The sequence below is a fragment of the Nicotiana tabacum genome, chromosome 17, assembly GCF_000715075.1.
Source record: "Nicotiana tabacum cultivar K326 chromosome 17, ASM71507v2, whole genome shotgun sequence".
Classification (NCBI taxonomy): Eukaryota; Viridiplantae; Streptophyta; class Magnoliopsida; order Solanales; family Solanaceae; genus Nicotiana; species Nicotiana tabacum.
In genome coordinates, this window is record NC_134096.1 from 83957359 (window position 1) to 83983638 (window position 26280).

General features: G+C 41.0%; 1 protein-coding gene and 1 long non-coding RNA gene across 2 annotated transcripts; one reads left to right on the forward strand and one right to left on the reverse strand.

Moving 5' to 3' along the window:
- Nucleotides 1–594: 594 nt before the first annotated feature.
- On the forward strand, nt 595–2627 carry LOC107831417 (uncharacterized). The gene is made up of 2 exons (XR_001658354.2): nt 595–2145; nt 2464–2627. It is a non-coding gene; the product is annotated as an uncharacterized LOC107831417 (long non-coding RNA).
- A 3571-nt stretch (nt 2628–6198) lies between these two features.
- On the reverse strand, nt 6199–7309 carry LOC107831410 (zinc finger BED domain-containing protein RICESLEEPER 1-like). Its single transcript, XM_075235691.1, has 4 exons — nt 7194–7309; nt 6916–7075; nt 6460–6792; nt 6199–6408 (listed from the first exon to the last, which is right to left on the reverse strand). The coding sequence occupies exons 1-4, from the start codon at nt 7307–7309 to the stop codon at nt 6199–6201; spliced, it is 819 nt and encodes a 272-aa protein (XP_075091792.1).
- Between the last annotated feature and the right edge of the window lie 18971 nt (nt 7310–26280).

A 26280-nucleotide genomic window follows, 5' to 3' on the forward strand; every position in this document is an offset into this window, starting at 1 on the left:
GTGTCTACACAAATCTCATCATAGCTGTTTAGTTTTACTATTATATAAGCTACTATATTATAAAGGAAACGGGGGGAACTTGTGGATCATACTTCCAAAATTATTGTTCCAAAATATAATATATATGATATTTGCAGTGTCACTAACTCCAATCAACCAAGACCATTATAGAATTTTTCCACCCAAAGGACAAAAGTCAATTGCACCATCATCTGTACTACTAGTATAATTATTCTTTCTTAAGTTCAATATCTTTTTCTCCTCCTCTTCCTCCCTTTTCCATTCTAAACACCATTTCACAAGCTAATAAGAGCAAAACGCAAGGACCAATCTTTTACATATTTAATTAATTCGAAACAAAGGATTTGCAGGACATATATTGTTGTATCCAAAATAAAAATAAAAAAGAAAAGGGAAAGGTAAATTATTCTTGGGAGTCCATGAAGCAATACACAGGCCCAATGAAGGAGAGGCCCATTTGAAAATGCTAAAGCTGATAAAGCCTCCTTAGTCTGGACCCGATCCTTTTTATTTAAATCTTTACCCGACCCGGATTGTATAAATATAAATACAGACTTTCATACTATTTTGTACAGTTCTTACACATTAATAAAGTGCTCTGTTCAACTCATACTTCTTTCTCTCTATACGAACAAATATTTTTAGGGTTTCTCTTGAAGATTTTCTTCGAGTTCATGGGGAATTTGACTATTTTCATGTTATCAAAGCTCAAAATTGAAGACATATGAGCATTCCATATCGATCGATTCTATCCTTGGATGTTGGTTCGTGGTTTTGGATTTTTTGGTGGTGAGTTTGCTTCGGTGTTTTCTTAACGATGTGTTCTGTTGAAATTAGTCGTCAGAGACCGATAACTTACTTCTGCTATAACTTTTGTTGTCTACATTTGCTTTGCTGTGAGAATTGATTGAATTTTGTGGAAGCCCTAATTCTTTCAAAACCCTAATTTTCGACCGAGTAATTTTCTATCAATGGCTCATATCGACGATTCTACCACTCTACTCTAGCTTCAACCTCAACTATTTCTTCTTCTGTTGAACCGTCACACCCTTTGTACCTATATCCGTCTGACTCACATGGTACAATTTTGGTCATGAATACCTTTAATGGCATGGGTTATGGGGGTTAGAGACGAAGCATCTTGATTGGGTTATCATGTAAAAACAAATTGGGGATAATGAATGGAAAAATCCCTAAACCTAGTGAAAACTCTGTGTTGTTTGAACCCTGGGTTCCTTATAATAATATGATGACTGCGTGGATACAAAATAGCCTAGACACTGAGATTAGGGAGAGTGTGATGTATACAGAATCTGCTCAAAAACTTTGCAAAGAAATCGAACAACGTTATGGGAAAGCAAATGGGACTAAGGTATTTCAAATCATGAAGGACCTTGCTTCCATTTCCCAGGGGCCTTCTAACATTGCTTCCTATTTCAGTCGTATTAAAAATCTTTGGATGAGTTGGCTTACTCAATTGCTTATCTAGACAATACATGTGGTTATAAAGAGGCTTTTCAGAAGCTAGAAGAAGAGCAAAAGGTTCATCAATTCTTGATGGGGTTAAATGAAACCTACACTGGGGTTAGGAGAAACATTTTGTTGATGAAGCCTTTGCCTGATAATGACAGTGTGTATGCAATGCTAATTGAGGATGAAAGCCAAGCTGAAGTTCAAATTTCAAATTTTTCCTTCAGTCCAGAGTCTTCCTCTTTTGCCACAAATGTTCAGAAGCCTATGAATTCAAGGGTACCATTTGACACTACTAGGGACAATACTAGAGTTCAAAGGTCTTTCACTCCAAGGATAAATTTTGATTCTGCTAAGAAGGGGAACTCTAGTTTGATGTGCAGATGTTATAAGAAACATGGGCATCTGATTGAAAACTGTTATAAGCTGCATTCAAAAGGTCAGCTGCATTTGCTCAAGTCTCAGATTCACCTGATATGGGAGTTACTGATAACTCTACTTCTGAGAGCTCCAAGGTAATTCCACTTGACATTGGGGGTAACATTCTAATAAAGGATCGATATGATCAACTGCTCAATTTTCTTCAACAGTCCAAGATGTCCTCTGCTTCTCAAGAAATTCCATCTGGTTCAGGAAATTTTGCAGGTCTAATAGGTATTTCTCCTTTCAATAGTTGTGATTCTTATGTTTGCAATTTTACTAAAGTAGAGATATGACTTTTGGATCATAGATTCTGGTGCTACTAATCATATGACCCCCCCCCCCCCAAATATTTACTAACTGATATTAGACCCTTACTTTTCCCTTACCTTGTGACTCTTCCATTGTACTGGTTCTCTTTCTCCAATCATATCTCTTCCTAATGTCCTACTTGTTCCTTCTTTTCATTATAATCTCATATCTTTAAATCAACTACTTGTTCATCTTAAATGTAATGCCTTTTTTACTGTCTCTGCTTGTGCTTTTTTGCAGGGCCTTTTTCTGAAGAAGTCAGTGGTGCGTGGTAGACTTCTGAAGGGTCTCTACATCCTTCAGCCTAATGATCTTTGTAAATGTGATGTTTCTTCTTTTAATTCCTCTATAAAAACCATAACTGTCAATGTTGATATAAAGAATAAGAGCGGTTCTACTCTCTATTCTTCTGTGTGTTTGCTAATCTTTCTACTTCTGCCTTGTCTATTGACCATGCATGGCATTTGAGATTAGGACATGCTCATTTTGCTAAATGAAACATATTTCTTTTATTTCTGATAAATTGCCTAATAAACAATCTTTCATTTGCTCCATTTGTCCCATGGCTAGACAGCAAAGGATACTCTTTCCTGAAAGTACCATTCACTCCAATATGCCTTTCCAACTAATTCATGTAGATTTGTGGGGACCCTATCACACTCAAACTTATAATGGTTTTAACTATTTTCTGACTATTGTAGATGATTTTACTAGAGCCACTTGGACTCACTTACTTTCATCTAAATCAAATGCCTTTTCTGTTTTGAAATCCTTTATTGCTATGGTTAGCACTCAGTTTTCTCTTCCTGTTAAAACTGTGAGATCAGATAATGCCTTAGAGTTGGGAGGTAGTAATGAGGATATAACCTTCTTCTCTACTCAAGGTATCCTTCACCAGACTTCCTGTTCACATACACCACAGCAAAATGGTGTAGTGGAGAAGAAACACAAACATCTTCTTGAAGGTGCCAGGGCACTCCTTTTTCAATTCAAATTGCCTCTCAAATATTAGAATGAGTATTTTTGACTGCCACATACCTCATAAACAGGCTTCCTTCACCTCTACTTCAAAATAAGTCACCTTTTGAGTTGCTGCATGGTTACTCTCCTTCATTTGCACACTTGAAAACATTTGGCTGCTTATGTTTTGCTGTTGTGCCTAAGCCTTACATAGATAAGTTCAAATCCAGGACTAATCCATATGTTTTTATTGGATAAAGTTCTAGTAAGAAAACTTATAAGTTGCTCAACTTATCCAGCTCAGTCATTTTTCACTCAAGGGATGTGGTGTTCCATGAACACATATTCCCTATTCTGATGCATCTACTTCTACTCATTTGTTTCCACAAGTCCCACATTCTTCTATGCCTGATAATGTTCCAATGCCTGATGTTATTCATGTATCTACATCTTCCTCTATCTCCACTTCTAATGATCCATCATGTGTTGCTAATCCTCCTCTTTGAAGATCTGGTAGCCCCTCCAAAACTCCTACTTATCTTAATGATTATGTATGTACCTCTGTTTCTAGTTCTAAAGTGTTGTCCTCGTCTGATGTTAATTACTTACTAGTGCCTCAATTTTATCATTAAGCTGTGTCTAATCCTGCTTGGCAAGAGGCCATTATGAATGAGTTTCAAGATTTAGATTCCAATAACACATGGACTATCATGCCTCTTCCTTCAGGGAAGAAAGCTATGTGGGTGTACAAGATAAAACAGATGGCAGATGGCTCTATTGAGAGATAGTCTAGGTTGGTGATTAGAGGGGATAGTCAACAGGAAGGAGTAGACTTTACTGAAACTTTCTCTCCAGTGGTCAAATTGACCACTATTATATGTCTACTGCCCATAGCAATTAAATACATTGGACAATATTCCAACTTGATGTTAACAATACTTTTCTACATGGCAATTTTGATGAAGAGGTGTATATAAAAATACCTCCTGGTTTGACTGTTCAATCCTCTACTTCTAATACTCCTTTAGCCTGTAAGCTTAATAAATCCCTCTATGGTCTTAGACAAGCCTCTAGACAATAGTATGCTAAGTTGACTTCAGCTCTTCAGTCTAAGGGTTTTCAGACTAGTGTTAATGACTATTCTTTTATTTAGGAAGTTGCATGGGAATTCCGTGACTATAGTAGCAGTTTATGTTGATGATATACTGGTGACTGGGGATGATTTATGTGAAATTGCTACCTTGAAGCAGTTTTTAGATGATCAGTTTAAGATAAAACATCTTGGTGAAATTTATTTTTTTCCTTGGACTTGAAGTTGTAAAGCAAGCAAATGGTTTTCTGGTTAATGAACATAAATTTCTTGTGGAACTTCTTTCTGAGTTCCATTGTTCTGCTGTTATTTCTCCCCTAGATCCTCATGTTAAGTTAGTTGTTTCTAGATATTTGTTGCTTCCCTCTGTCTATAGAAGGTTGGTAGGGAAGTTAAATTTCTTGCAACATACTAGACCTGACATATCATTCACTATTCAACATTTGAGCGAATACATGTCTGCCCAACGACTGGACTATTTGGCGTATCATACGGATACTTAAGCTTAACCGTTCGGCCTAACGGTTATCAGATTATAAATATAGTAATCCGTTAGCCATCCAATAAGATAACAGGCTGATTGGTATCAGATTAATAATTATCAGGCGGTTATCGGGCGACTTATCGGCTAAACCAAATTAACAAAATTGAAAAATCATTCAATCAATACCAAACAGTTTCAAATCAATACTAAATTTTTAGTACCATCTAGGATCTAACCAAATGGTATTTTTGAATTGAAGAGTTTTCAAGACTAACCAAATGGTATTTTTGAATTGAAGAGTTTTCAAGACTATGCATACTGTCATACGCGTATTAACCAAATTTTTAATATCATCAAGACTACTCATACAAACATACAAGTATTAATCAATCAAACTTTTATTAACATTCGTTCTTCACAAGATATCCGGATTGTAAAACCAAATATCTAGAAAATCATACTTTAATTTGTTAGATGCATGCAAAAAAGAACATAAAACAGACAATCCAGTCAAGTACTTCCAGTTCATTGATCTTTATTGGAGAACTATGATAGCTATCAAATCTGGTGGGAAAGTACCTGCTAATGTTATCGGTGATGCATTGCGAATTTATGCATCAAGATGACTACCAAACATTTCAAAATATGCAAATCCTAAGAAGCAGCTATAATATAATCAGAAAGACTCGGATTCGATTGGAAAATACAGGATGCTATTGGAGTCAATTATCACATTGTTACCAGCTGAAAAGGGTGCAGTTTCTTATTGAAATTGCTTAAAGCAGCTAACATTTTGAAGGCTTCTTCTTCATCCAAGATGGAATTGGCAAGAAGGATTGGGCTCCAATTGGAAGATGCCGTTGTCAATAATCTGTTAATACCTTGTCTGTCACACACGTGACACAATTTATGATGTGGACATAGTTATCACCATTAGAAAAGTTCTTCAATAAAAATCTACAATATGATCACTAATCAATTCCACAAAGCTTATCAATCATCCTCCTGTTCATCTAACAAAAGGTATTAGAATATATAATGCCACCAGCAGAGCAATTCCACAAACTGCGAAACATTTGCGGCTGTCTGCATTCCATATTAATTCTACTGAACTACAAAACTTATAATGGTTTTGCCGCCTAAACCCTCTGTTTCCCTATTTTCAGTCAGTCAGTTACACATCAACTACGGAAGGGTCTTTTCCGGCGCTAAAAATTATAATAATGAGTCATACAATAAATATAAACTATTTACAACAACAGTATACAATAAATATATTAATAATATTATTACCTTGTTCAAGCTACTCAATTTTATCAAGATCTTCCTCAACATTTACAAGTTGTTTTAATTTTTCATTTCGAAGCCAATCTTGAAGACACACTAGAGCTTGTACCAATTTAGGAGTCAATGAACTCCTAAATGAATCAAGAAGACGTCCTCATGTACTAAACGCACATTCGGATGCCACACTTGAAACTGGAACAGCTAATACATCACGAGCCAGATCCACAAGAATAGGAAATCTAGCTGAGTTCATTTTCCACCGGCGAAGGACATCAAATTCTTTAGTGTCATCCTCAGTTTCTTCACCAAAATATTTATCTAACTCTGTTCTAGCATCCACACCTCCACTCACAGTTTTATATTTCTTTAGATCATGAGTGAGTGATTCTAAAAGTCATGTACTTTGGGCACTTACTTGACTGCCACTAAGCCCAGAAGTAGAAGTGTCCAATGAAGAGAAACTTGAAGATGAAGCAAGCGCGACACCTTTTGAGCTGGACTTTAAATACTCATTAAATAATGAAGTTATGCACTTCTTAACTTTTGCTTGTATAGTTGCCCCTGGGTTTTCACCAAACATCTTTAGAAGTGCATAACCAACTGATTCGAGCTTGTAACGAGGATCCAAAATACATGAAATAAAAATTATCTTGTTCATTTTCCCTAGAACACTCCAATATTTATCAAAATTTTCTTTCATCTTTATTGCCATTTCACTTAAAACAATATCTTCACTTTCTATCAATTGCTTCAAATAAATAACAACCGCACAAATTTAAAGAAAATGGATACTTGATGTAACATAACATGATCCAAATATTTTCAAAGTAAGAAGATAGAAGATTTCAAGAAGTATCGTAATTCTTTTTACATTTTTCCAATCACTACTCAAAAGTTCACCCGTAGGAACTCCATCTTCAATATAAGAATGCTCAAGATAATGCCTCAAGCCAATTTCATGAGAAGCATAATGTGAAAATGCATTCTCAAATTCAACAGCCCTACTCAACATCAAGTAGGTAGAATTCCACCTAGTTGGAACATCCAAGCATAAATTATTTTTTTTTGCAATTGAGTTGTTCATCATCAAAACTTTCTTGAAATCTCTTCAACCTCGCAGGTGACTGCCTAATGTATCTCACTGCATGCCTCACACGTTCAATAGACAAAGAAGATTCTTCTAAACCATCATGGACTACAAGATTCATGATGTAATCCATACATCTCACATGAAGGTGATTACCGTTCATCAAATTAGTTCCCATTTTTATTAATTGCTTAGACAATTCTTTTACTGTCATATCATTTGAGCTTGCATTATCAACTGTGATAGTGAAGATCTTATTTATCCCTCACTCACGTAAGCACCTACCAATACCATTTTTCATATCTTCGCCTTTATGGCTAACAATATGACAGAAATTAAGTATTCTCTTATGATATTCCATTCAGTATCAATCCAATGGGCAGTGATACACATATAATTAATTCTTTGTATAGAAGTCCAGGTGCCAGTGGTAATACATACTCTTTGTTTTTTTTTTCATAAAAGACCTCCTCAACTTTTGCTTTTCTTTATTAAAAAATCCCTATTCACGGTGCTACGAGAAGGGATCCGCAAATAAGGTTGTGCCATTTTCATAAAGTCTCTAAACCTTCTTTATCAACAAAGCTGAAAGGGAGCTCATCAACTATTACCAAATGACATAACGCCTTCCTACACTCTTCTTGATCAAATTTCCAAGTGACAACAACTACATCACCTTGGCTACCCCCCGCAACAGATTGAAAGCCTAAGTTTGATTGTTTTTTATCAACGTTTAGGACACTTAACCATTTGATAAAGAATTGTCGATGTACCGTCTTTTGTCTTAAAACAATACTCATAAAAGTAATAGTCACATTTTGCTTGTATTCCCTTCAGAAGCAACAACTTCTGTAAAATGATCCCATGCAACAGACCTTTTTCTCCTCTTTTTTGTTAGATTTGACTCAGTTGTTTCAGCTTGACTTGCTGCATTTGAATTAGAAGCTCTACTTTCACCCATCACCTTTTATCACTTTGTATATTTTCAGTCATGTTATGACTCACTACGATAAGAAAAAATAATTAATGAATACATATGTAGCCAAATTAATCTGTTAACACGATGCGAAAAAAGGGCGTGCCATTATCATAGATGGTACATATGCCGGCAAACAACCGATTACGTTCCTAAGGTTTCCCAGCAGACTATGTTGATATTCAAACACTATATTAATCCAAACATAGTTGACTTTCATAAAGAACAAACTAAAGGAAAAACTCAAAAACCTTACCTGAAGCTGAATTGCTGAAGGATTTTCTAAGCTCTGGTGACTGACGACTTCTCAGTTCGTGAAGGGAAAAACCTTACCAAAAGGCAAAAGCTTCAGCCTTCGCCCTCAAAGCTCTTACGCTTAACTTAGCTAGAAGTTGTAATTCGATTCTGTAATATGCAAATAAAAGGTACAGCATGTGAGAAAAATCAATATTCATATAAAACTGGGCAGCCACCTGTAATTGAATCAAGAAGTTGGAAAAAGATTAGTAATATACAAACAATAATGGAAATGCATGGAAATAAAAAAAGAAGACAGATAAACAATGGCATAATTTCCTAAACCGTTAAACAACGAAGATTTAGTAGAAAGTTGAGATAAGCTTTCTAAATTTCCAAGAAAACACTTCCAAATTGATGAAAAGTAGTTCACAAGAAGTACTAATCATCCTATTATCAGATGATGAAATTCTACGAGCAGATTCAGAATGAGACGAGAGCGAGACTGCCTTACTGTGTGACGATTAACGAGTAACGAGTGATGACTGATGAGCACGAGGCCACGAGCAGATTCAGATTTCGATTTTTTTGACTTCTCAGTTCTTAATTCAAGAGAGGGACGAGACTAACGACTTCTCTGCCTCTGGTGGCTGCAGATAATTGAGAATTAGAAAATAAAAATTAGGGATTTAGCCATATAGGGTTTCAATAGTACTTTGTATACATAAGGGTAAAAGTGTAAATATAAAAAAAATTAACGGGTTAACGGTTTACCCAATAAGAAAATTGAGTAATCCGCCCCCAAACCGTTACGCCGTTAATTATAAAATCTCAATTTGTTCACCATCCATTACCCCGATAATCCGATATCAATAAGCCAATAAGCCATCGGTTTGGTTCAGTTCGACTAATAGTTTCGGTTCGATTTTGAACAGCCCTATGCCCCACGACTGGACCATTTGAAATGATGCTTATCATGTCTTGAGGTACTTGGCTAGCACCCCCTCAGTTGGTTTGTTATTGTGTAACTCTCCTGACTTTACTCTCCAAGGTTATTGTGTTGCCGATTGGGCAAGCTGTGTTGATACTAGAAGGTCTGTTGATGGCCTTATTGTGTTTCTTGGTGGCTTCCCCATTGCCTGGAAGTCTAAGAAACAACCCACCATTGCTTTATCCTCTGCTGAGGCCGAGTACAGGGTACTTATATTGTTGGTTGTTGAGGTTTCTTGGGTCCTTCGACTCTTGGCTGAGCTTAGTGTGGCAGGTCTTGTCCCTGTTGATGTTTTCTGTGATAGTAAATCTGCCATACACATCGCCAAGAATCTTATTTTCCATGAGCGTACTAAGGATATTGAAGTGGATTGCCATTTTGTTGAGGATGCTTTAAAGGCTGGGCTCATTACTCTGCATTCTATCTCTATTCATTCTCAACTTGCTGACATTTTTATTAAGCCTCTTCTAGGTAGCAGTCAACAGACCTTTATCTCCAAGCTTGGAGTGGCTTCTCCTTCCAGATTGAAGGGGGTGTTGGAGTCTAATAAGCAATACACAGTCCCAATGAAGGATGTTGGAGTCCATGAAGCAATACACGGGCCTAATGAAGGAGAGGCCCACTTGAAGAAGCTGAAGCTGATGAAGCCTTCTTAGTCTGGACCCGGTCCTTTAATTTAAGTCTTTACCCTACCCGGATTGTATAAATATAAATACAGACTTTCATATTATTTTGTACATTTCTTAAACATTAATAAAATTGCTCTGTTCAGCTCATACTTCTTTCTCTCTATACACACAAATATTCTTAGGGTTTCTCTTGAACATTTTCCTCGAGTTCATGGGGAATTCAATTGTTTTCAATTCCTTCTTTCTTTTCTTTTTCTAGTGAAAACTAAAGGAGGAACTAGTTTAAGCTCAAAACTATAGAGGCAAAGCTCAAATGATCTGCACTCTTTGGACTTTGATACGTATAGAAGTTCTTCTTCAACCCCCCGACCTCCCTTTCGAAAAAAACTAAAAATAATTAAGGACTCGACAAAACTTAAAAGAAATCGACCAAAGAGAGTTAACTAAAGGGATATATAGATAATATTGTCCATGACATCAGTGGTGGGGACTCTATTTTACCTACTAATAAAGTTAGACGAATGTAAATTTTATGGAGTGAAATTTTCCAACAAAAGTCTTCTTTGCATGAGCTCAATTAATGACAAAAATAAGGGCACACATACTATCACGCATGTAAGGGAGAGAGAGAAAATTAAGAATGCACTTTAAAGACGAATAGGTCTCATGACACATAAAGTATATATTAGAGTCAATATATCAGTGAGCGCGAGATATAACTTTACTCTTGATATCACTGTATAAATGTGCTACTCTTCCCCATTAGAAATTAGACCAATCATTCTACTCTCTTCTTCTATTGGTTTGTAATTGTTTACCTTTGAAATTGGATAACAATTAAACTTACAGCGTGGCTCTAAGAACACGTGATTTCACTTAATACCAATTGATAAATATGAGGATTAATAGCAGAAATGAACTGTAAAGTAAAGCAAACCAGTGTTAGAATGGAACTCAGCCCTCGAGTCGGGATACCCTCGAACTGGTTGATGCAAGAACAATTAAAATATAGCAAGCTGATGAACAAGAGAGTATAAGCTAGAGAGAGTTATATTCTTTCTAATGCGAGAACAATGTGTCTTACAAATGGTTAATACTCCCCTTTATATAGTAGAGGAGTTCTACTTATGGTATAATTCTAATTACAGAAGAAAATCTCATGATTAGCTAATTAACCGTTTCTGATTTGATCCGTTTTGAGATTTACGCTACGATCCTCGACCAGTCATCGAGATTTACGCCGTGATCTTCGACCAGTCACAGATATCTTACCTTCCCATTATTATGTTATATTTGATCTTGTCCGATGTCTGTCTCATTTGGTTTTGATCGCTACTATCCTCGATCTCGACAGGTACCCTGGTTCTGAACTTAGTACCAAGTCCTCGTGATTTAGTCTGTTCCGTTACGAGGCCGCTCTTCGATGCAATCTCCCGATCTCGGTCAAATAGTAAAATTGGATGGGGCCGGCTTTAACCGTATACAGATAGTCCCCTCGTTTTTTTGGAGTGTAATGACAAGAAACGAATTGAGCCTTCGATTTTTCTACCTCGACCTGTCATAATGTCATCCTCATGACGTAAGCGACAGAAGTGACCGAAACGTCCAGTCTGTACAGTTACCAAGGCATTAAATGCGCGTCAGTCGATGGTCGGCCACAGCCAGTTTTGAACCGTAGTTGTGAAATCTATAAATAGCTCCTCTCTTCACTATTTCAAACTTTTACTTTCAGATTTCCAATCTCCAAAGCTTTTTACATCTTCTAAGTTCTTCATCTGTAAATCTACGATTCTCACTGCTAACCTCTTCTTAGAAAACCAAATCTTATCATCCCTATCTATTTTTAACTTCAAGTTCAAATGGTGAAAACGTCAAAAATTGTTCCTCAAACGGAAAATGCTTCTTCATCGCGGCCGGCCGGCGACAAAACACCGGTGGAGCCGCGCCCTGAGGAGTGTGTTCCCGGGGGGTGCGTTCTCACTTATGACTTTAAAACTGATAAAGCCTCGTCGATTCCTGGTTGATGTGAGCCAGTGTCGAGGTATATATGCTCGATAACCGAATGATACCTTAAGGAGGTAAAGAAAGACTGCAACTGGGAGGGCAAAGAGGTGGTGATCCCGACCCCCGAAGAGGATATCACCACACATGTGGAAGGGTTTCTAAGTGTTTACACTTACCCTTTCACGCCGAGTCCCCTCGACCCCGTCGTCGTTGATTTTTGCCATCAATACCAAATAACCCTAGGCCAAATCCATCCTTCCTTTTGGCGTATTGTTATTCTGCACGATTCTTCGTGAGCAAAGTCGAGGGGATGCCTTTCACCCTCGACCACCTCATCAGGTTATACAGTCCCTGCCTCTATCGAGGTGGATTAATAAAGCTCCAATGCTGGGCTACCAAAGTGCTATTCTCGAGCATAGACGAGGACAAGGACCGAGGATGGATGGGTCAGTTCGTTCGAGTGAGGACTTCCGACCTAATCCAGGCCGAGAAGATGCCATTTCCCTAGAAATGGAATATGAAGCATAAGTACAATCCCACTGTTAGATCCTATTTATTGTTTTGATCATTTGCTTCTTCTCATTGAAATCCTTTTCTATGATGTAGCGGTCGATTAGATGCCCGGTGCAATCCCTAATCTCAAGAGCTAGGTTCAGGACATGGTCTCGACCTCTACGTATGTCGAGCGCTCATAGCGCGATTTATCAAAGGACCGATGGGAGGCCAAAACTCATGGTAAGCTTTTTTTCCACGTCTTTAGTGATTTTGTTAAAGTATCTCTTAATTTATTTTCATACAGGCCTTGGCAAAGATGCTGTCATGAGGCCCTTATCTGGTGAGGAGGAGACGTCGATCCCGACACCGAAACCGGTGAAGGACAAAAAGAGGAAAAAGATCTCAACCTCCGAGGATCCAGAACCTAAGAAGAAGAAGGATCGTAAGCCGAGGAAGAGCATCATACTCCTGACCGAAGACTCTGTTCGGCATCTAAGGGATGAATATAAATAAGATGATGACTCCGCGCTAGTGGCCAGAGTGGGAATGAGCAACGAGGCCCCAAAAGCCACTGAATCGATAAAGACTGCAGAGACTCCGTCTCTAGATGAGGGGGTCTCGGGAAGAGACATGGGCGAAGTCCCCGAGTCATCGAGGATTGAAGATGGCTCCCATCATAATGAGCCAACGGTGGGTACAGCTGTAGGGGCTGGTCTCGAGGCCTCTCGAGATGGAGAAAACGCCCCAAGTGATCCACTTGGGGCAATAGAAATAAGAGGCTCCCCACTGCTCCTCTCGTTTTTCGAGGAGATGATTCAAGAGGCTCGGGCCTTGAATACCCTCTCCATCGAAGGAGCCCACGGAAGGGAGGATCCCTTCCGTGATTACTTTACTAGGGTCGAAGATGCTACCGGCCTGAGTGACTTGGAGGTCTCGAGGAAGGACTCGGGTGAGACATCGAGCCTCTTCAACGAAGCACAGCAAGCTCTGAATCGGGTAAGCCTTAACTCCCCTTATTGGTGTTACACTTGTGTTCATTTTTCTCTTCCTATCTAACTTCTTTTCTTCTTTCTGCGTAGGCCTCAGTGCTTCATCGTGAAGCATTTTTCCGGTCTCGAGCTGAGCTGAGTCGGTATGAAGCCGACCTCCGAGGGCTCACGGAGGAGAGAAATGCCCTTAGACTTCTCTGTGGGCAAAAAGAAGAGGAGACCAAGGACCTCCGAGCCGAGTTGGCCAAGGCTCACCAAGATCAGACCGACCTGATCGAGCAGGTAATGAAAATCTTAAAAGCTCATGGGCTCGATTCGGGAACGGTGGTTAATATTTCAATCTCACAGCTGCACCAGAAGGTCAAGAGGATCGAGCAGCTCCGCGAGGAGGTCAATATGATGAAGGCGGAGACCTTGGGGTGGAAAGAAGGCATGGACCTCTTCACTGCAAAAAAAGAGATTGCTTTATCCCAATTGTCATCGGCCGAAAGTCAGCTTTGAGGCATGAATGAGAAGAGCTCGGCTCAGGAAAAGAAAATAGGGGAGCTCGAAGCTCGGTTGGCTTCCGAACTTTCAAAGGCCAAATCTGAAGCTGAAAATGCTAAAGCAGAGGCATATGCTATCATGGCAGTCTACCGGGCCAATGTTGAAGCTGCTCAAGTCCAAGCGAAAGAGGCAGTCTAGACCGCTCAAACTCGAGCATATTGGATTGTTGAACTCACCGAATGCCAATCTCGGAGGGAAACCCTCGAGGAGATCCACGCTTGAGGTTTCGATCTTACCGACGAGATAATAAAGGCTAGAGAGCATGAAGCCGATGCTGGAGCGCTGGCCTCCTCCGATGATGATGATGATGACACCGAGAGCAAGAGCGGGTTCGAGAGCGGGGGAGACCTCGATGAAGAAAAAGCTGCCCCCGGAGAAAATTAGGAACCTTAGGATTTTTTACTTTTGGTTTTTTGTGTAGGACCCTGATCGGACCTTGTAAATATTCTCATATATATAAATATCTTTTTCCGACTTGATCTTTATTTCATTTTCTACCTTGTGAAAATTTTGTTTCATTCATACATATGAAAATTTTGTTCATAAGTTCGAGGCTTAGGCAATTTGATCGAAGCCGGACTAGTGTAGTTTTTATAATCGAGTGAGTACTTGCTCGAAATTAGAGTAGGGTGACCCTTAGGTTTTAATTGAGTGATGATGATTTCTCGAACTCAAAAGTAAAATGGCCTTTTAGGCTCTTGAATTAGGCCGATACGGCCATAGTAAAAAGAATGGCTTTCTCTCTTTTTCGGCTTGAAAAGTTTATTGTTTAATCATATAAAATCTGTTGTGCCTTAGCATGAAATAAAGAATTTGCTCGTGAGTTAGAACGACTTTGTACCCATTAGGGTTTTCGGGGGTCAATATTATCGAGACCCTTAGTAATTCAGTCGAGGGTAGCCTTTTTAACCGGTTTAGAAAAATATTCGAAGGTGTTTTATAACAGAAATCGGACGTCTCCGAACAGTGTTAATTTGGCCGTAGCCTTTAACTTGGGACTCGTCTTTTGGGCTTGTTCCCCTGTTATACTTCAAACTTGTTCGAAGTATCAGTCCCCGAGTGGGGTGGCTGTGGCCTATAAAATCGAGGGATGCCTTTTTAAAGTCTTACGATCTCGAGGTTTTAGTAATTCGATCATGTCGATTCTTCTGATGGTGGTCCCCGAGTGCGGGGTTAATTGTTCAAACTTTAGTTGTGACCGGCCCTTAAGCCAGTTTTCGCAATAGATCACAAGCCCGACATTGTAAAGTAAAAATTTCAATAAGGCATGAAATATCCGGAAAGACAAAATACTTTTTTCAATAGATTAACATGCGTACATGTTTGCCATTAGGGCTCGAGTAATGTACATGTGCATGGTTCGTTCAACCATTTGACCCTTACAAAATTTTCCTATTGAGACCCTATCGGCACGAAGTATTTTCCTATCCGAGGGTGATACCCCCCCAGTATTCGAGGTTGATTGTAAAGGAGCCTCGGATACTGTTGAATTTCTCTAAGTTAGCACGAACAATGGTTGCCTCGTTAAAAACCTCTCTGAAAAAAAAAACCATTTGGGACAAAAACAGGTCTAAGAGAAAAGGAGTGCAACGCGTGCTTTCAGACCTAAGGACTTTGTGTTTGAAGAATCCTTCGATGTCTTTGATTAAACACCTGCAAATAGTTAGTATGAAATATAAATGAAAATGGAGACGGTCGTACCTTAGCAGTAATATCGTTTGAGGAGTGATATATTCCAATTGTTTGGTAACTGTTCGCCGTTCATCGTGCCAAATTTGTAGGATCCCTTTCCGATGATATCGAAGACCTGATATGGTCCCTCCCAGTTCGGGCCAAGTTTTCCTTCATTTGGGTCTCGAGTATTGAGGGTGACCTTCCTCATAACCAAATCCCTGATTTTAAAGTGTCGAATATTAGCTCTTCGGTTGTAGTACCTTTCGATCCGTTGTTTATGTGCGGCCATCCGAACGAAGGCGGCTTCCCGTTTTTCATATAGAAATTCGAGGCTTGTATTCATAGCCTCATGATTTGACTCTTCTGTTGCATATCGAAACCTGACGCTAGGTTCCACGACTTCAACCGGGATCAGAGCTTCGACGCCATATACTAAAGAGAACGGTGTTTCCCCCATACTGGATTTTGACGTTGTTCGATACGCCCAAAGGACTTCAGGCAATATTTCTCTCCATTTTTCCTTAGTGTCGTTCAATATTTTCTTTAGATTTTGAATGATGGTCTTGTTTGTCGATTCGTCATGTCCGTTCCCACTAGGATGATATGGCGTCGACGGGATCTTTTTTATTTTGTGATCTTCGAGAAACTTTGTCACTTTGCTGCCGACGAATTGCTTTCCATTGTCGCATACGATCTCGGCAGGTATCCCGAATCGGCATATAATGTGGTCCCAGATGAAGTCTATAACTTATTCTCTCTAATGTTCTCGAAATCCTATGCTTCAACCCACATAGAGAAATAGTCAGTCATAAACAAAATAAAAAAAGCTTTACCTGGGGCCGATGGTAGAGGGCCGACGATATTCATTCCCCATTTCATGAATGGCCATGGGGATAAGACTGAGTAGAGTTTCTCTCCGGGTTGGTGAATCATCGGCACATACCTTTGACATTTGTCGCACTTTCGAACAAACTCTTTTGTATCGTTTTCCATATCGGCCCAATAGTATCCTGCTCTGATGACTTTGTGAACCAATGATTCGGCACCGGAATGATTTCCACAGGTTCCCTCGTGGATTTCTCCTAGGACGTAGTCGGTATCTCCTAGTCCCAAACATATTGCCAATGGTCTATCGAACATTCTTCTATGCAGTGTTCCGTCTTCGGCCAATGTGAATTGACGTTTGAAGCACCGTTTGTGAAGAGGGTCCACACCCCTCATGATGAACCCGACTTTATTAATAGTTCCTTTTCGACCTCGGGTACGAGGGCTGGCGTAAATTTGCCCACGAAGTCCGCTAAGATTTGAGACTTGATGGTCGTTCGGGGTCGATACTCGATATCGTACCCACTGATCTCGACGACCCATTTGGCCAATCGTCCCGAAAGTTGGGCTTATGCTAAATATTGCGAAGAGGATAAGTAGTCACCACGCAGATTGGGTGACACTGAAAATATGATTTTAATTTCCTAGAGGTGCTTATTAGGGCAAGCGCTAATTTTTCTAAGTGTGGGTACCGAGTCTCGGCCTCACCTAAAGTTCGACTAACATAGTAAACAAGAAATTTCTTACCTTGCTCTTCTCGAACTAGGACCCCACTTACCGCGATTTGCAAGACTGTTAAGTACAAGTAGAGTCGCTCGTCCGCTTTCGGGGTATGAAACAGTGGTGGGTTCGAGAGGTACCGCTTTAATTCTTCCAATGCTTGTTGGCATTCCGGGGTCCATGCAAAACTGTTCTTCTTTTTGAGCAGTGAGAAGAACCTGTGACTTCTATCTGAAGACCTCGAGACGAATCGGCCTAGGGCAGTTATGCTCCCTGTTAATCTTTGCACGGACTTAACATTTTCCACGGCCGTGATGTCTTCGATTTTCTTGATCTTATCGAGGTTGATTTTGATTCCCCGATTTGATACCATAAAGCCGAGGAACTTGCCTGATCCGACCCCAAATGCACATTTTTCCGGGTTGAGCTTCATGTTGAATTTCCTTAGTATATCGAAGGTCTCCTACAAATGTGTCAAATGGTCCTCTTCTTGCAGGGACTTAACTAGCATATCGTTAATATAAACCTCCATTTATTTACCTATTTATTCTTCGAACATTCGATTTACTAAGAGTTGATAAGTGGCACCAGAATTTTTTAGTCCAAACGGCATTACATTATAACAATAGGTACTGTACTTAGTGATGAACGAACTCTTTTCCTGATCCTCTGTGTTCATTTGTATTTGATTGTACCTAGAGTAGGCATCGAGAAAACTAAGGATCTCGTGGCCGGCCGTGGCATCGATCATGCGATCGATATTCGGTAGAGGAAAAGAGTCTTTAGGACATGCTTTGTTTAAATCTTTATAATCTACGCACATTCTAAGTGTATTTCCCTTTTTAGGGACTACGACTACGTTTGCTAACCATTCAGGATATTTTACCTCCCGGATGGATCCTATTTTAAGAAGTTTGGTTACCTCGTCCTTGATGAATGCATGTTTTACCTCGGACTGAGGCCTTCTCTTTTATTTTACCAGGCGGAACTTCGGGTCCAAGCTCAATCCATGTGTAGTGATCTCCGGCTGGATTCCTGTCATATCTAGGTGGGACCAGTCAAAACAATCCATATTATCGATAAGAAATCTAATGAATTTTTCCCTGAGCTTGGGGGTTAACCCCATACCCAGGTATACCTTTCGATCGTGTAGATGCTCGATCAATATGACTTGCTCCAGTTCCTCGACAGTTGATTTGGTGGCGTCGGAATCCTCGAGGATTATGAAGGATCGAGGGATCCCGTAATTATTATCCTCGCCTGTTCCCTGCTTCTCCGACTGAGTCGAGGCTGGTGGTTGTGGTTGTTATTTAGCTTCATGTTTTCTTTTGGACTCAGATCCCTTTGTTGATGAAAGCGCTGACACCGGTATTACTTCGTCGATCGCGAACATCACTTTTGCAGCTTGATGTTCCCCATACACCATTTTTACTTCATCCGGTGTTGGGAACTTCAGCATTTGGTGAAGGGTTGAGGGGACCGCCCTCATGTTATGAATCCAGGGTCTTCCGAGCAGTGCGGTGTATCTCATATCGCCCTCGATCACATGGAACTTTGTTTCTTGAATAGTCTCGGCTACATTTACTGGTAGGGCGATTTCACCTTTAGTTGTTTCACTCGCCATGTTGAAGCCATTGAGAATTCGAGCTGCGGGTAAGATCTGATATTGTAGGCCGAGCTGCTCCAAGACCCTCGGTCGATGTACATAATCGTACTAGTGAGAGATCAGGATCGAGGATGATCAATTGGGGACCCCTTCCAGTTCCGTTTATCCAAATAGGCCCATCGGCAGAACTCAAAGGGATATCAACAGAGAACCCCGGTCGAACAGAGATCAGTATCAACCATAAACGCAGGTCGTAGAAACAGCGGCACATGACGCAATCCCATCCGAAATGATCAAAGGAATGATCGAGGACAGAGCTCTTGAGGGCTCATGAGCAAAAATGGCTTCGATAAACATGCCAATCCTGCAGAAGCACCACAATTATTAGAATACAACTTCAGCATCGACACATCAGGTATTGTGTCAGCCATTGGGAGAATCAAAGATACTAGATGGCCCAGACCCATACAAACCGATCCATCACAAAGAAACCCCAATCAAATATGCAAATACCATGGTACACATGGTCATAGAACCGAAGACTGCAGACAACTAAGGGAGGAGGTGGCCCGTCTATTCAACGAGGGTCACCTTCGAGAATTCTTAAGTGACCGAGCTAAGAACCATTTAAGAGACAAGAATGCAAACAGGAAAAACGAGCAGGAAGAACCACAACACATGATTCACATGATCGTTGGCGGGGTCGATATTCCACAAGGACGCGTGTTCAAATGCACTAAAGTATCAATCGCCAGGGAAAAATGAACTCAAGTCTATGTGCCAGAAGGCACTTTATCATTCAATGATGATGAAGCAGAAGGGATCTCACAACCCCACAATGATGCTTTGGTAATCTCTATACTTATGAATAAAATTTAGGTTAAACATGTTTTAATTGATCCAGGAAGCTCGGCCAATATTATTCAATGTGGAGCAGCTTGGCCTACAAGATCAGATCGTACCCGCAGCTCGAATTCTCAATGGCTTCAACATGGCGAGTAAAGCAACTAAAGGTGAAATCACCCTACCAGTAAATGTAGTCGGGGCTATTCAAGAAATAAAGTTCCATGTGATCGAGGGCGATATGAGATACAACGCACTTCTCGGAAGACCCTGGATTCATAACATGAGGGTGGTCCCTTCAACCCTTCACCAAATGCTGAAGTTCCCAACACCGGATAGAGTAAAAACGGTGTATGGGGAACATCATGCTGCAAAAGATATGTTCACGATCGACGAAGTAATACCGGTGTCGGCGCTTTCGTAAACAAAGGGATCAGAGTCCAAAGAAAAACAGGAAGCTAAATAGCAAACACAACCACCAACCTCGACTCGGTCGGAGAATCATGGAACGGACGAGGACGATAACTACTGGATCCCTCGATCCTTCATAATCCCCGAGGATTATGATGCCACCAAATCGACTGTCGAGGAACTGGAGCAAGTCATATTGATCGAGCATCTACACGATCGAAAGGTATACCTGGGTACGGGGTTAACCCCCAAGCTCAGGGAAAAATTCATTAGATTTCTTATCGATAATATGGATTGTTTTGATTGGTCCTACCTAGATATGACAGGAATCCAGCCGGAGATCACTACACATCGACTGAGCTTGGACCCGAAGTTTCGCTTGGTAAAATAAAAGAGAAGGCCTCAGTCCGAGGTAAAACATGCATTCATCAAGGACGAGGTAACCAAACTTCTTAAAATAGGATCCATCCGGGAGGTAAATTATCCCGAATGGTTAGCAAACGTAGTTGTAGTCCCTAAAAAGGAAAATAAACTTAGAATGTGCGTAGACTATAAAGATTTAAACAAAGCATATCCTAAAGACTCTTTTCCTCTGCCGAATATCGATCGCATGATCGATGCCACGGCCGTCCACGAGATCCTTAATTTTCTTAATGCCTACTCTGGGTACAATCAAATACAAATAAACCCGGAAGATCAGGAAAAGACTTCGTTCATCACTAAGTACGGTACCTATTATTATAATGTAATGCCTTTTGGACTAAAAAATTCTGGTGCCACTTATCAACGCTTAGTAAATCGAATGTTCGAAGAACAAATAGGTAAATTAATGGAGGTTTATATTGACGATATGCTACCATTTAACACATTTGCAGGAGACCTTCGATATACTAAGGAAATACAATATGAAGCTCAACTCGGAGAAATGTGCATTTGGGGTTGTCTCGGGCAAGTTCCTCGGCTTTATGGTATCAAATCGGTAAATCGAAATTAACCCCGATAATATCAAGGCAATCGAAGACATCACGGTCGTGGACAATGTTAAGTCCGTACAAAGATTAACAGGGCGCATAGCCGCCCTAGGCCAATTCATCTCGAGGTCTTCAGATAGAAGTCACAGGTTCTTCTCACTGCTAAAAAAGAAGAACAGTTTTGCATGGACCACGGAATGCCAACAAGCATTGGAAGAATTAAAGCGGTACCTCTCGAACCCGCCACTGCTTCATACCCCGAAAGCGGATGAGCGACTCTACTTGTACTTAGCAGTCTCGGAAATCCCGGTAAGTGGGGTCCTAGTTCGAGAAGAGCAAGGTACGCAATTTTCTATTTACTATGTTAGTCGGACTTTAGGTGAGGCCGAGACTCGGTACCCACACTTAGAAAAATTAGCGCTTGCCCTAATAAGTGCCTCTAGGAAATTAAAACCACATTTTCAATGTCACCCAATATGCGTGGTGACTACTTATCCTCTTTGCAATATTTTACATAAGCCCGAGCTTTCGGGCCGATTGGCCAAATGGGCCGTCGAGATCAGTGGGAACAATATCGAGTATCGACCCCGAACAACCATCAAGTCTCAAATCTTAGCAGACTTCGTGGCCGACTTTAAGCCAACCCTCGTACCCAAGGTCGAAAAGGAACTATTAATAAAGTCGGGTACATCATCGGGTGTGGACCCTCTTCACAGACGATGCTTCAAACGTGAAGGGGTGCGGGTTAGGCATAATTTTGAAGCCACCCACGGGTAATACAATTAGACAAGCTATCAAAACTTCCAAGTTAACTAACAATGAGGCCGAGTATGAGGCCATGATTTCAGGTCTCGAGTTATCTAAAGGTTTGGGAGCAGAAGTTATCGAGGCCAAATGTGACTCCTTGCTTGTGGTGAACTAAGTCAACAGAACCTTTGAGGTTTGAGAATATCGAATGCAGAGATACTTGGACAAACTACAGGTGACTCTACATTGGATTAAAGAATGGACCCTACAGCATGTGCCTCGAGAACAAAACAGTGAGGTCGATGCCCTCACAAATTTGGGGTCATTAGTCGAAGACCACGAGATTAGCTCGGGGACTGTCGTACAACTTTCAAGGTCAGTAATCGAAGAAGGCCACGCCGAAATCAAATCCACAAGTTTGGCCTGGGATTGGAGTAACAAATATATCAAATACCTAAAGAACAGGAAGCTTCCATTAGACCCCAGGGAATCGAGGACTCTACGTAAGAAGGCCGCACGATTCATATTGGCCGAAGATGGAACACTGTATAGAAGGATGTTCGATGGACCATTGGAAATATATTTGGGACTATGAGATACTGACTACGTCCTACGAGAAATCCACGAGGGCACCTGTGGAAATAATTCTTGTGCCGAATCATTGGTTCACAAAGTCATCAGAGCAGGATACTATTGGGCCGATATGGAAAAAGATACAAAAGAGTTTGTTCGAAAGTGCGACAAATGTCAAAGGTATGCGCCGATGATTCACCAACCCGGAGAGCAACTCCTCTCAGTCTTATCCCCATGGCCATTCATGAAATGGGGAATGAATATCGTCGGCCCTCTACCATCGGCCCCAGGTAAAGCTAAATTTATTTTGTTTGTGACTGACTATTTCTCTAAGTGGGTTGAAGCACGGGCTTTCGAGAAAATTAGAGAGAAAGAAGTCATAGACTTCATCTGGGACCATATTATATGTCGATTCGGGATTCCTTCCGAGATCGTATGTAACAATGGAAAGCAATTCGTAGGCAGCAAAATGACAAAGTTTCTCGAAGATCACAAAATAAAAAGGATCTTGTTGACGTCGTTTCATCCTAGTGGGAATGGACAGGCCGAATCGACAAACAAGACCATCATTCAAAATCTAAAGAAAAGATTGAACGGCGCTAAGGAAAAATGGAGAGAAATATTGTCCGAAGTCCTTTGGGCGTATCGAAAAACGTCAAAATCCAGTATGAGGGAAACACCGTTCTCTTTAGTATATGGCGCCGAAGCTCTGATCCCGGTTGAAGTTAGGGAACCTAGCATCAGGTTTCGATATGCAACAGAAGAGTCAAATCATGAGGCTATGAATACAAGCCTCGAATTGCTAGATGAAAAATGGGAAGCCGCCTTCGTTCGGAAGGCCGCACAGAAACAACGGATCGAAAGGTATTACAACCAAAGAGCTAATCTTAGACACTTTAAAATCGGGGACTTGGTTCTGAGGAAGGTCACCCTCAATATTCGAGACCCAAATGAAGGAAAACTTGGCCCGAACTGTGAGGGGCCATATTAGGTCCTCGATATCATCGGAAAGGGATCCTACAAACTTGGCACGATGAACGACGAACAGTTACCAAACAATTGGAATATATCACTCCTCAAACGATATTACTGCTAAGGTACGACCTTCTCCATTTTTATTTATATTTCATACTAACCATTTGCAGGTGTTTAATCAAATACATCAAAGGATTCTTCAAACACAAAGTCCTTAGGTCTGAAAGCACGCGTTGCACTTTTTTTCCCTTAGACCAGTTTTTATCCCAAATGGGTTTTTTCCGGTGAGGTTTTTAACGAGGCAACCATTGTTCGTGCTAACTTAGAGCAATTCAACAGTATTCGAGACTCCTTTACAATCAACCTCGAATACTGGGGGATATCACCCTCGGATAGGAAAATACTTCGTGCCGACAGGGACTCGATAGGCAAATTTTGTAAGGGTCAAATGGTTGAACAAATCATGCCCATGTAGATTACTCGAGCCCTAATGTCAAACATGTATGCATGTTAATCTATTGAAAAAAGTATTTTGTCTTGTCGGATTTTCATGCCTTAGAGAAATTTTTACTTTACAATGTCGTGCTTGTGATCTATTACGGAAACTGGCTTAAGGGCCGGTCACAACTAAAGTTCGAACAATTAACCCCGCACTCGGGGACCACCATCAAAAGAATCGACATGATCGAATTACTAAAACCTCGAGATCGTAAGACCTTAAAAAGGCAACCCTCGATTTTATAGGCCACGTCCATGGCCGCCCCACTCGGGGACTGATACTTCGAACAAGTTTGAAGTATAACAGGGGAACAAGACTAAAAGACGAGTCCCAAGTTAAAGGCTACGGCTAAACTAACACGGTTCGAAGACGTCCGATTTCTGTTATAAAACAGGCCTTTGAATATTTTCATAAACTGGTTAAAAAGGCTACCCTTGGCTGAATTAATAAGGGTCTCGATAATATCGACCCCCGAAAACCCTAATGGATACAAAGTCGTTCGAACTCTCGAGCAAATTCTTTATTTCATGCTAAGGCACAACAGATTTTATATGATTAAACAATAAACTTTTCAAGCAAAAAAGGGGAGAAAGCCATTCTTTTTACTATGGCCGTATTGGCCTAATTTAAGAGCCTAAAGGGCCATTTTATTTTTGAGTTCAAGAAATCATCCTCACTCAATTAAAACCTAAGGGTCACCCTACTCCGAGTTCGAGCAAGTACTCACTCGATTATAAAAACTACACTAGTCCGGCTTCGATCAAATTGCTTAAGCCTCGAACTTATGAACAAAACTTTCATAAGACATGAATGAAACAAAATTTTCATGAGGCAGAAAATGAAATAAAGAACAAGTCGGAAAGAGATCTTTATATATATGAGAATATTTACAAGGTCCGATCAGGATCCTACACAAAAAATCAAAAGTAAAAAATATCAAGGTTCCTAATTTTCTCCAGGGGTAGCTTCTTTTTCATCGAGGTCTCCCCCTCTCTCGGACCCGCTCTTGCTCTCAGCATCATCATCATCATCGGAGGAGGCCAACGCTCCAGCATCGACTTCATTCTCTCTAGCCTTTATTATCTCGTCGGTAAGATCGAAACCTCGAGCGTGGATCTCCTCGAGGGTTTCCCTCCGAGATTGGCATTTGGCGAGTTCAGTAATCCAATATGCTCGAGTTTGAGCGGTCGCGGCTGCCTCTTTCGCTTGGACTTGAGCGGCTTCAGCATCGGCCCGGTAGACTGCCACGATCGCATTTGCCTCGGCTTTAGCCTTTTCAGCTTCAGATTTGGCCTTCGCAAGTTCGGAAGCCAACCGAGCTTCGAGCTCCCATATTTTCTTTTCCTGAGTCGAGCTCTTCTTCTTCATGCCTCGAAGCTGACTTTCGGCCGATGACAATTGGGATAAAGCTGTCTCTTTTTCTATAGCGAAGCGGTCCATGCCTTCTTTCCAACCCAAGGTCTCAGCCTTCATCATATTGACCTCTTCGCGGAGCTTCTCGATCCTCTCGACCTTCTGATGCAGCTGTGAGATTGAAATATTAGCCACCATTCCCGAATTGAGCCCATGAGCTTTTAAGATTTTTATTACCTGCTCGATCAGGTCGGTCTGATCTTGGTGAGCCTTAGACAACTCGGCTCGGAGGTCCTTGGTCTCCTCCTCTTTTTGCCCACAGAGAAGTCTAAGGGCATTTCTCTCCTCCGTGAACCCTCGGAGGTCAGCCTCATACCGACTCAGCTCAGCTCGAGACCGAGAAAATGCTTCCCGATGAAGCACTGAGGCCTACGTAGAAAGAAGAAAAGAAGTTAGATAGGAAGAGAAAAATGAACAAAAATGTAACACCAACAAGGTGAGTTAAGGCTTACCCGATTCAGAGCTTGCTGCGCTTCGTTGAAGAGGCTCGATGCCTTGCCCGAGTCCTTCCTCGAGACCTCCAAGTCACTCAGGCCGGTAGCATCTTCGACCCCAATAAAGTAATCACGGAAGGGATCTTCCCTTCCGTGGGTTCCTTCGATGTAGAGGGTATTCAAGGCCTAATCCTCTTGAATCATCTCCTCGGAAAACGAGAGGAGCAGCGGGGAGCCTCCTATTTCTATTGCCCCAAGTGGATCACTTGGGACGTTTTCTCCATCTCGAGGGGCCTCGAGACCAGCCCCTACTGTCGTACCCACTGTTGGCTCATTATGATGGGAGGCATCCTCGATGACTCGGGGATTTCGCCCAAGTCTCTTCCCGAGACCCCCTCATCTCGAGACAGAGTCTCTACGGTCTTCACCGATTCAGTGGCTTTTTGGGCCTCGGTGCTCATTCTCACTCAGGCCACTAGCCCGGAGTCATCTTCTTCTTCATCTTTATCCCTTAGACGCTGAACAGAGTCTTCGGTCAGGAGGATGATGTTCTTCCTCGGCTTACGAGCCTTCTTCTTCTTAGGTTCTGGA